At 36.9% G+C, this 12,521-nt stretch overlaps 2 protein-coding genes across 2 annotated transcripts in view; one reads left to right on the top strand and one right to left on the bottom strand.

Moving 5' to 3' along the window:
- Positions 1 to 6,684, bottom strand: part of LOC107721564 (cholecystokinin receptor-like) — a 34,671-nt gene extending 27,987 nt beyond the window's left edge. The window contains exon 1 of the mRNA XM_016529651.1: positions 6,522 to 6,684. Within this exon, the coding sequence (XP_016385137.1) occupies positions 6,522 to 6,684 (163 nt within the window). The remainder of the gene's footprint in view (positions 1 to 6,521) is intronic.
- A 3,125-nt stretch (positions 6,685 to 9,809) lies between these two features.
- pdzk1 (PDZ domain containing 1) overlaps positions 9,810 to 12,521 on the top strand; it is an 11,341-nt gene continuing 8,629 nt past the window's right edge. Inside the window, exon 1 of the mRNA XM_016529678.1 lies at positions 9,810 to 9,862. The gene's annotated coding sequence lies outside the window, so the exon portion shown is untranslated. The remainder of the gene's footprint in view (positions 9,863 to 12,521) is intronic.

Here is a 12,521-nt window from a genome sequence, read left to right as displayed (position 1 = left end):
AGTTGAATGAACTGATACATCTCGTTCGTGAATGAAATGACTGAACTGGTACATATCTAGTTCGTGAACGAAATGAATGAGAGTGTACCGGGTAGAGTCAATCTTGTTCAGCAATCAGCAGAAAGCGGATGCAAAGTGCAGTTATAGGTACTGTGCACATACGCTTGTTTATATATTCATTTTTAGCATATGAGAACATAACTCCACGTTTATTCCCAGATTTATGAATGTGTAAATGTCTGGCCAAACAATTAAAATGTTAATTATGCAAGGAAACCTTGTGCTTTGGTCATCTTAACCACTTATTTTAGACTTATTTTATTTATTTAATGAGCAGATTAGGCACACTTTTTAATAAAGCCAAATCAGTTTTTTGTAACAAGTAAATACGTTCGTTGACTTAAGACATAACACGTAAGACTCTTTTTCACCACCTGCAGGCGTATTTATGTAGTATGAAGAAATGGTCACTGAACGAATCAGTGAACGAATCTGAACGAATCATTTTGGTGAACAAACTGAAAATGAACAAATCTCATGAAAGAATCAAAATTTCCACCACTAGTTCCCTGAGAATAGGAAACAAGACAATGCATACCCTAGGAGCTGTTATGGGGAACACCTTCAGCGTGACCAGTGTCTGAAGCATGAATGCAGAAACGACAATGAACTTGACATTGGCAGGCAGTAGCCTGTGATGTCACTACTGGTGGGACTGCAAGTATAAAAAGGCACCTGTGGAACACGTCATCCACTTCTTTGTCTGAAAGAGACGTAAGCAGGAATACCTGACGCATGGCAAATAGACGCAGCATCTCGTTCCCTATTCTCAGGGAACCATGGTTACATGCGTAACCTGAGACGTTCCCTTTCGAAAGGGAACTCTATGCTGCGTACCCTAGGGGCCGCTATGGAGAACGGAATACCCATGCTGCCATGCTGAAGGGATGAGTGCTAAAGAATTTGACCTGAGTCAACTCAAAGTAATGAACATTCCTAAATCCACAAGCAGTCATAGAATAGAACTCCTGAATCGAGGCATCAACCAAGTGAGTGAAGCCTAACTATTCCGATGCCCCGCAGAGTGGAAGCTTCAGAACTCTCATGGTGAGAGGAAGTCTACCAACACTCTAAATTAAGATCAATAGCCAAAGAGGTTCCAGAGAACCTCCAGCACATTAATATACCGCACTACCATGTGGCTCCAAGGAGAGAAGGTCTCAGAATAACGACTCTCTAAAACGAGAGGAGACCTGCTACACTCAATGCCAGAGATAATTAGTGAGGCTCGCAAGAGAGCCTACATACCAATACTCTAAGTGAAGCTCTGGAGAGTGGAAGCTTCAGCAGGATGACTCTCTGAAACAAGAGGAAGCCTAACAACACTCACCAAAGTTACGGAGCTCTAAGAGTGGAGGTCTCAGCATAACGACTCTCTAAAGCGAGAGGAGACCTGGCTACACTCAAAGACAGAGACAGTTAGTGACGAAGCTTCTGGAAAGCGTAGGCCTCAGCAGGATGAGTCTCTTAACGAGAGGTAGCCTGACACCACTCACCAAAAATAACGGAGCTCTACGAGTGGAGGTCTCAGCATAACGACCCTCTAAGTGAGGGGAGACCTGGCTACTACACTCAACGCTAGAGATAATTAGTTGAGGTGAAAAAGGAGAGCTGTTATTCTCCTCTAGTGAAAAAAAAAGAAAAAAAGGGAAGGAAGGAGTAGATGTTAATTATCCGTCCAAACCACAGACTGCTGACTGTGTCTGTGCTGGATCACTTCCCTTAAATCCTTTTTCTTTCTTCTTGACTCGTGCCTCCTCTGTGACCTACTCCTCCTCCGAGGAGGGCCACGAGTGGCGATGCTTTTTACCTGCCCCTGTCTTCGACCCTCAGACCAAGACGGGCCAGGTCCCCCCTCGTGTTTGAGCATTGACAAGGACCGGCATGGAATGAACGACTTGTAAGTCGCTGAGCATGCTTTCGCCTCCTTGAATTTATTGACCACCATCTCAATGGATGTGTCGAATAGTTCCGAAGGCGAAACCGGGGCATCGAGAAGGAAGCGCTTTTCTTTCTCCCCGATGTCCGCCATGTTCACCCACAGATGTCTCTCAGTGGCCACCATTGCTACCATTTATCTGCTGATTGCGGTAGCAATTTGCTTGGTGACCCTGAGAGCCAGATCTGCGGTGCGGCGCAACTCATCCACTGCCTCATGGGAGATATCCTGACCCTAGTCCAAGTCTTTCAGCAGATCTGCCTGGTACGCTTGCAACACTGCCATTCTGTGCAAGGCAGCACCAGCCTGACCTGCTGCCACATATGCCCTATCATTCAAAAGTGATGTACTCTGAAGTGGTTTGGATAACAGGGCTAGAGCCTTCAGTGTTGATTTCACCCCAGCCGAGAGATATCTCGCAGTAGCGCGATCCATAACTTCCTGCAGTTCATCATAGTCAGGGCAGGCAGGCTGAGAAGCCTCAGAATTATCTTCTTCGCCCTCACCAGCCACATCCTGCTCACCCTGGCTGGAAGGCAGCAGAACACTTCCTGCAGGATCAGAGAATGTGAGGGACACCACATCCTCATCTAGTAGGTTACTCTCGTCAGCCGCTGACGAATACGAGAGATTCACACCTCTGTCAAACTCATCAGCAAGCTCCATCTGAGAACCCCATGATTTTAGTCTCCTTGCTACCTCGGCAGCGGCAGGACCCGAACTGCAGGGAGCAGATGTTTGTCCCAATTCCCCCGAGAAAAAGGACAAATGAGAGTGGAGTTTCCTCAATGAGAAACACTCAATGAATGCACTCTGTTCCCTCGAGAACAGAGCATGCGTGCTCCTCGCAAAAACAAAAAAAAAACACAAAGGTCGTGTGCATCGTCAGGTGACAGATAGCGTTGACACGGATCCGCAAACTTCCTAAAACATTTAACAGACATCGCTTTGTTACCTTACACACTTCAGAACGGCTGAAGAAAAAGAAGAGGATGACGTGTTCCACAGGTGCCTTTTTATTCTTGCAGTCGTACCAGTAGTGACGTCATAGGCTGCCACTTGCCAATTTCATTGTCGTTTTTGCATTCATGCTTCAGACATTGGTCACGCTGAAGGCGTTCCTCATAGCAGCCCCTAGGGGACGCAGCGTAGAGTTCCCTTTCAAAAGTGAAATCAGAATTGTGAAACAGACTCGCAATTCAGAAATAAAAAATTGTGATAAGTTAACTCATAATTATGAGATATAAACTCACAATTCTAAGAAAAAATTCTGAGGCTATAAACTTGCAATTGCAAAAAGAAAAGACAGAATTGTGAGAGAAAAAGTCAAAATTCTGAGAAGTCTGAATTGTGGGATATAAACTCGCAATTCTCCAGAAAAAAAAACAAAACGTCATAATTGTGAGATGTTAAATCACATTTGTGAGATATAAACTCACAATTATGAGAAAAAAAGTTCCAATTGTGAGATATAAATTTGCAACTGGAAAAGAGAAGTCAGAATTGTGAGATAAAAAGTCACAGTAATCATTTTTATTTTTATTTATTTATTTATTTATTTCCATGGTGGAAATAAGCTTATACAAAACAAATATCCTTAATTGATCTATTCACAATGGAAATCATTGTGATGCCAAGTACAATGAATAGATTTCCTTAGATTTACAGAAAATCACTGAAATGACTGATTGCCTGAAGCATGCCTGGTGTCATCATAAAGAAGAATGAATGAGTGTGCAGTGTGTGCTAAAACTCCAGAATCTGTGGATTTGAAGAGCACTGTTGGAGCACTGTGTAATGGCGATAATGACAGACGTGTGTTTGATGATCAGGGTTTATACTGAACACAAGAACAGAGAGCCCAACAGCCTCTGCTGATGGAGGAAATGGACAGCAAATATGTGCATTGTCGAGCAGTCTCTGATTAGGCTCCTCAGTGGCAATGCACTAAATTTAGCCTGCACCCGGAGGTATGCTGAATGCTTTCATCAAAGCACCCAGAGAGAAAGAGGAGAAATCACTTGTTTTTGCTGTAAAATGTGAACATGTGTAGTAGTGTGTATCAAAGAGCTGTTTCAACTTCAGCTGACTTTTTAAAATGACGTTTATTGGGGTAACCTAATGAAGAAGTCAGGTTGATTTTAGTGAATATTTCATAATAAATAAAACCAGTTCATTTAGATGTTGAAAGCACATTTTCAGAATTTATGTTATCTAACAAAGCATTTTTATAGAAATGAACAATGACTTGTTTTCATTATTTATTTTTTGCTTTTTTTGTCATTTTTTAAGTCACATCTAATTACTGTTGTTTTGTTTTCTTCTGCATGTGCTATTTTAATAAAATTATTTATTGTGAAGTTCGTCAAAAAATATTCAGATTTAGATTTTTTAAAATCCAGTCAGAACCATGAAGTTTACAATCCTGTTAAAGCGCACAACAGCATGAAGCCTTGGTGACCCTGTGGTTATGGCTTGATATGTTGCAAGTGGCAGTTGGAGCCTGACATGTAATGTCCATCACTAATCTAATATAAGGACAATTTGTCTAAGTAATATCTGTCTAATAACATCTGCTTTCTTCCCAGCAAAGTATTATTGCTAATATTGGTTTTCCTCTCTTTAATACTTTGGAATATTTTATACTATAATTTACAGTTTTATGTTTTACAGTTAACATTTAATGTGGATATGTAGAATTTGCACTTCATCACTTCATTTGCACAAGATAAATAATCTCTCCATGTCATAAAACAGCCCCTCATGTCATAATGCCCAGAGGGGTGATGCAGTGAGGTCTGCTGAATTATTCACTTACTTTGGCAGTGATTCTAATATCAGTGGAAAGACTGCAGACTCTGTTTCTTGAATAGACACCGCTGGCTTCATTTAGATTTGTGAAATAAATTAACTCATTTAATCTTTTTTTTTTCTCATCAGTGTGAGCACATGTATTATACTCTTTGGATAGCCTAATGAAACAACTGCATGCCTTTATAAGGGTTACTGAAAGTGTTTTATATTCCTCATTTGGAAACAGTTGGAAACTACAAAGTAAAAAAATGTCTCAGTTGCTCACAAAGACCCAATAGAATGTTGTGTAAAATGAAGTAACATTATGTATATGTATGTATGTATTTACTTATTTTACTATCAATGCTATAAATATTTTATAAAACTATAAAATGCATGTTTTATTTAACTTTTACTTTGTCTCTTTTAATATAATTTTAAATCTACAACTTTTATAATTTTAATTGACATTTGTTCAAAATGGGGCTCTGTGTTTCCCCAATGGTCATGAATGTGACCACTGATGTGTTTGCATGTATTTATTCTATTGTATGAATTATATGAGATGGGACATAGTCAAACCTAAATATGTGTCACAAATATGGCATGTTATATAGAGCATGGCCGAGATTGTAATTTAAAAGTTCTGGTCATGTGACTATCTACAGCAGCCATGTAAAAATGTTTACATGAAACTAATACACTAACAACTCTTCATAGACCCTTCATTCAAATATAAATGTTGTTCACATGTGTCTAATTAAATAGCTAGACTACATCAGGTTTCCACATACAGACGTACTGCATTATCCTTGTGTTGTAGCATCTCTCTTGGGCTGACCGGGAACAGAGGCGTCAAAAACTTAATAAACCGTAAAAGATTATAATCACATCGGAATTACCCCTGCAGTGACAAATCAAGCTGTAGCGATGCTGGCAGAAATTAATTTACAATTTTACAAGATATAACAAGCATTGTCCTTTCCCTTACACCCCATACAGTATTATGTATTATACTATTATGGCAGTATTACAGCATTACAGTATTATGGCAATACTCTGGTAATTTGATATATAAATGCATGCTGAATGATTAATCTTACTCTCAAAGGTAAGTATTGCAATGATACAGGACAAAAACACGGCATTACTATGGTATGCCATTTATGTCCAGTATGCGAAATATTCAGTGACTTCGAAAATTTGAGGACATTTCTTTCAGTAACCTAATTTTCTGGAAGCAATCTCTTTGGTTTGTCTTGCGCAACCGAATTGTATTTGGCGTTCCTAAAGCGCAAACGTCGAGTATCTACTAGACTTTTAAACAAAACTTTTTTTGATATACTTGATGCATAAATATATCATAAAGTGATAACTGATATAGCCTATATATTTTTTAATGAACCGTACGGAAGGCGCAGAGGAGTCTACCTCCTCTCATTATGGTTACCTCCTCAGGCGAACGCTTCTATTCAAGAGCTCGCTTCTATCTAGTGCGCTTTCACTAAAACATGCTTTTATGTTTACTGAAAATTTGTATATAGCTACTTATAACACCCCCAAACATCTTCTTGATTTTACTTCAAGCTGGAGGGTGCTGCAACCTCTCCATAATGTCAAAACATGGTCATGACAAGCTTTGGTACCTCAGAGTGAAGGAGAACGAGTGTCTTGAACGAACGAGAGAGAACAGCTTTCTGGTGCTGAATGTGTGTCGGGAGATTCTCACCTTTGGGTCGCGCCGGTTCTGTCTTGGGCAGCAAAAGCGCGTCTCCGCAGGTGCCGTTGGGAATCTCCAGACTCCCGTTTAAGGTCCCGTTCAGCACCGAGCTGTTCTGAAGCTGAAGGCATGCCCAAATCCCAAATGTATCATTTAGCGTTTGTAAATCCATTTCGGACCTAACCACAACTGTTTTATATTAGCAGTTCCTCGCAGTCATCCGTCAACAGTAAGTGTCTAATGAGAGTGCAAACAGTAAGTGGCTTAGAGAGCAGAAATTTAAAGAGGTTAAATTGAGAATCGATAAAAAGGTAAGTAGGTAGAAATAAGATTAGCTTATGCTGAAATAAAACGTTTGAGTCGTTGCTGCTCAGCAGTGTGTTGAAGGCACAGTTGCTCTGTATGATAATGTGATGAAACGCGGAGCGCCACTGAGCCTCTTCTCGCGCGTGGACTGAGCTGAGGGTTTATTGGTGAGCTCTTTAACAGCAGGGGTAGGAGTTTGCTGGTGAGTTGGTGGGATTCAGGGATTTAAGCATCCTGGAGAGGAGGAGACATTGAAAGGTGTTTGTGGAGTACGTGCACATGGAGTTTTAGGGAAAGTTATGAATTATGAGGCAGGTGGAGTGAAGCATCAGCGCCCTCTTGTGGAAGCAGAACTGCTTGTATAATTCAAAGTGGATTTGGTAAAAAACCCTTGAACATTTTGAAAAGGGATTAAGTACATTTTTGCTAGGACTTTAAACATTATAACAAACATAATGCATTTTAGTGTTAATAAATTGCACGCCATTTTATCTTAAATTAATACATATCCATAGTACAGACAAGGTGTAGTTGTCAAACTTCAGTGAACATTCTTCATGGTAGGTTTATTGATTATACATTTCTATGGCACATATTGACTACAAAAAAAAAAAGAGTTTGATGATCATTTGATTCAATAATATGATTATAACATATTGTCGTATGATAATATGTATCTTCATTTGCTTGTCTATAAAAATGGCTTTGTAGATTTTGATCTGTTTGGTACAGTATTTTATCTTACATCTTAAATAGTTGATGAGCAGTTTAAGCATAGGCTTCAGGTCTAAATGAAGTGCAACACAAACAAATTTGTGAATATACACACATTCATGGTCCAAACTGGTCTCCTCGTTTGACTCTATCACAGGATTTGGGATTTAGATTTAATGAGTTTGCTAATACTCGGATCATTTGAATGGCCTGAAAACACCAATTACATTAAGAGGGTATGCTTTACCAGAAGACTGACCTGTGAATCAATGACATGATCCCAGTTATTTGCACAGGCATCTGTTCTTTATTGGAATAGAGAGAGAGAGTAATAAATATTGTGGCACCCGCTTCTCTTTTTTATTGTAATCGTCTTGTGATCATTAAGTACAATGGCATTGCATCAAACCTTAATGGACGTTTTTAGCTTGACTGAATTTAATCTGTATTAAAATATATATACATATGACCCTGGACCACAAAACCAGTCTTAAGTAGCACGGTTAAATTTGTAGCAATAGCCAAAAATACATTGTAGGGGTCAAAAATATTGATTTTTCTATTATGCAAAAAATCATTAGGATATTAAGTAAAGATCATGTTCCATGAAGAATTTTTGTAAATGTCCTACTGTAAATATATAAAAAATGTATTATCATTAGTAATATGCATTGCTAAGGACTTCATTTGGACACCTTTAGAGGTGATTTTCTCAATATTTTGATTATTTTGCACCCTCAGATTCCAGATTTTCAAATTGTTGTATCTCAGCCAACTATTGTCCTATCCTAACAAACCATACATCAATGGAGAGCTTTCAGATGATGTATAAATCTCAATTTAAAAAAATTGACCCTTATGACTGGTTTTGTGGTCCAGGGTCACACACACACACACACACACACACACACACACACACACACACACACTATATATATATATATATATATATATATACCTGTATATATATATTCATTTATATAGATAGATAGATAGATTTGTTTTTGAATGAAGTGACTTATGCTCACTAAGCCTGCATTTATTTATTTGATTTAAATTACAGAAAAAAACAGTAATATTGTGAAATATTTTTACAACTTAAAATAATTGTTTTCAGTTTTTCAATAATTATTGTGATTTATTCCTGTGAGGCAAAGCTGCATTTTCATTATCATTTACTCCAGTCTTTAGTGTCACATTATCCTTCAGAAATCATTCTAATATGCTGATTTTCTGCTCACTTATTATCAGTTATATTATATTGATGCTCAGTTGGTTCTTATTATTATAAATGTTGAAAACAGTTGTCGCCTGAATTGGATTATGTAATGAAGCTCAAAAGAACAGCATTTATTTGAAATAGAAATACTTTGACTTTTTTACTGTCACTTTTGATAGATGTTGAATAAAAGTGTTAATTCCTTGCTTTTTGTCAACTTTTGAATAGTAGTGCATCATGGTTACCACAATAAACGCATCAAAAATGTCAACATTGATGATAATAATAATAATAATAATAATAATAATAATAATAATAAATGTTTCTTGAGCACCAAATCAGTATATTAGAATGATTTCCAAAGGCTCATGTAACACTGAAGACTGGAGTAATGTTGCTGAAAATTCAGATTTGCCATCACAGGAATCAATTACATTAAATATTTGAAACATGAAAACAATTATTTTAAATTGTAATAATATTTCACAATATTGCTGTTTTTACTGTATTTTGATCAAATAACTGCAGCTTTAGTGAGCATAAGAAACTTATTGTTTTTTTTTTAATTATGTATTTTTTATTTTATGTATGGTAATTTATTTTTAAATAAAAAATTTAAATAAAAAATTAATTAAATTAAAAATCTCTCACAGACAAAAATTGAGGAGGTTTTAATGCTTTTAATGTGTTGTGTGGTCTGGTTGCTTTGCTTGGATTTTGATATTGTGGACTAGATTACATTAAAATCTAGAGCCATCCATCTGTCACAAGTGGCATATTGCAGTGCTTAAAATGAACACACACTTACACAGTAAACCAAGTAAATAGAGTGAATAAGAAATATCCTTGCAGACTTCAGATTTAAAAATGAAGATGTCTTATTTAAAAAAAAAATGATATTTTTGTATACATTTCTTTAGGGTAGAATATGGTCACTCGTTGCAACAGAGAATAAACCTCCAGCCACGGGACATGGTTAAATAACTCACCTTTTAGATCAACCTTTGGCCTGTAAAAGTCCTTCACACACACTTACACAGCACTAGATAACACCTGAGCAGAAGCAGGCAGCCACCTCCTTTAGACCGGGACACTGAGGAGACTGCAGCTGGTGAGTGACACACACTTCTTTTCACAACATAGATGTGCGTTTAGAAAATGCATGTGCTTTAAGAAAGAAATATGAGCTTTGATGTGTACCTTAGTATTTGAAAAATATATTCAGAGTGATGTCATTTGAATAGATTTTATTTCATTTTATGAGAATAGAATAGAATAGAATAGAATAGAATAGAATAGATTTAAGCGAAGACTCCCATGGAATCATATTAAGAAATTTTACAATGCAGTTTGATGGCTTAAGTGAAATTTTTGCTTTCAAATTATTTGTACAGATGAGAAACTTGGCAAGTAGCATTAATTATTAAACACCAGCAAGGAGGTGGTTTTAGGCATAATGTGATGATGTGAAAGCATTCGCAGCTCATAGAGCAGGAGCACTCAAGTGTGAGGAGTGTACTTCAGCTCTCAGCTGATGTGTGAGGTATTGTGTAATTGATATGGAATCTGTTGTGCTTGAACCTACAGCTAGATGCTTGTGCATTTTCCCCTGGTAAAACATTTCTCAAAATGAACCAAGGCTATAGGCAATCTTTCTAAAGCCTTAAAAGCCTTGATGACGGTTCCTCCCATTAAAGATTTCATGATCGGCATTCGTAATTACTGAGACAAGCTGCAAGGTACGCTTTAGAAAAAAAAAAGAAAAAAAAAACTTCATCAAACACACCACTTTGTTAACAATTGTGGAGTCAGAACACTCACTCTTATTTATGTATTTATGTATTTGTTTGTTTGTCATCTGTAATTACAGAGACAAGGTACAAGCGTTTTAAAAGCAAAATGTGGTTTGACACATTCAGGCACTTTGTTAACAATTAAAAATTGTGGAATTAGAGAGTTCTCTCTCACTGTTTGTTTTGTTTGTTTCTTTGTTTATGTATGTATGTATTATTTATTTGTTTGTTTAATTGCTCTGCTTCTATTTAAATTTAACATGAAATCACAATGTACTATATTTGTTAATGAACATTCTAGGTATCATTGTGCATGATTAATTAGGGCATATTATTTTTTAAAAAGTTGAAAAATTAAAATGTTTAATGCAATTTATACATCAATTTAATACAATATTCTTTGCTCTAATAATTTAATTTGATTTAAGTATTTTAACAACTAATTACATTTCGTAACTATTTTAATTTTAATTTATATTTAATTAAGAATATATACTTGCTTTGCCTCTGAAATGTTTTTTTTTCTATATCTATTTTATGAAATGTTTTGGACACCCTGTTTTGCATGCTAGAGTGAGCAGAGGCGGCGGGCTTGAGAACGGCGCGGCCGGCGGATTCGACGAAGGAGTCTAGCGGCAATCACATGTGACGCCCCCGGGCTGGACTCCGCTTCGATACAGATATCGTCCTCTTTTGGAAGGCCAAACAAAGTAGTTTTGCTTTCACAACGAAACACACAGCGCCTTCACGACATGGCGGCGGCAACAACAATACTACAGCGAGAATAAAAGTTACGCCTTCTTTCTTTGCGTGAACATTTGGGCGGCGTTATGCAAATCTTCTCACATCGTGACGTAGACATGTGGGGTGTGTTAGAACGAGCCGTTTTAGGTAGGTGTGGCTGACTCTTAACTTTTATAAAGAATATCTCTTTGGATTTGAGACTTTAGTCTTTGCAACTTTACAGATCTTCTTTATGCACCAAGAGCTTGTAACACTCCAAAGAGAAAGGAAAAATTGAAATCGCATCATATGACCCCTTTAAGTAAATTACTTTACAAATGTCATTTTACATCGAATTTAAACCTTCTGTGATTTAGTTCAGCAGATGCAACCTAACACAGGGCAGAGATTATATGGCCTTTGATAATTCTACATTACCCCAGTTATCACTCCATTTCAAGAACCTCTGTGACTAATCTGCACCAGTCTGCTGCCATTGATTACTAACACCCAGTGGTGTATAAAGTACCTGAAAGCCATGCTCAAGTAAAAGTGCAGATATCTTACCAGAAAATGACTTTGGTAGAAGTTGAAGTCACTGTTTAGAATATTACTTGAGTAAAAGTCTTAAAGTATGTGATATTTATTGTACTTAAGTATGAAAAGTATTTTTTTTTATCTTAAATGTACTTAAGTATTGAAAGTAATAGTACAAGTAAATGCAAAATGGAAAAGAAGCAAATAAATATACATAAAAAAATGTTCATACACAGCTTGAGTAGCAAGATTGTGTTCAGTTTTAACTCTTTCTTCCATTTTGTATTTTTTGGGTATAAGAAGCACTTCATCCAGTACTTAGTGTCTTTCATTCCAACATAAAACATGGAACCTGCATCTGACATAGCATTTAGATGTATTTACACAGTTTATGTATCACAGAGGGGACATGAATGCATTTAAACTGCAGTCACAGATGCATAAATAGGCCTAATGTTTTGGTTTTAACATAAAACGTTGAATACTGATATTTGAAATAATTTAAAACATGAAAAAAACAGTCTAAATGTGAAATTAAAACCGCCAGAAGGTGGCAGCAAGTGACTGTTAATGAGTAAGTCATTGAGATTCAACCGATTCATTCAAACGACTGATTCATTCAGAATCAAAGCATTTGACTGTGTTAATGAGTGAATCACTGAATCATTTATTCAACCGATTCGTTCAAAAAGCTGATTCATTCAATAAGTAAACACC

Source organism: Sinocyclocheilus rhinocerous, unplaced genomic scaffold (genome assembly GCF_001515625.1).
Source record: "Sinocyclocheilus rhinocerous isolate Xijiao unplaced genomic scaffold, SAMN03320098_v1.1 scaffold30, whole genome shotgun sequence".
In the NCBI taxonomy this organism is placed as follows: domain Eukaryota; kingdom Metazoa; phylum Chordata; class Actinopteri; order Cypriniformes; family Cyprinidae; genus Sinocyclocheilus; species Sinocyclocheilus rhinocerous.
This window is presented reverse-complemented; position numbering and strand designations above follow the sequence as displayed.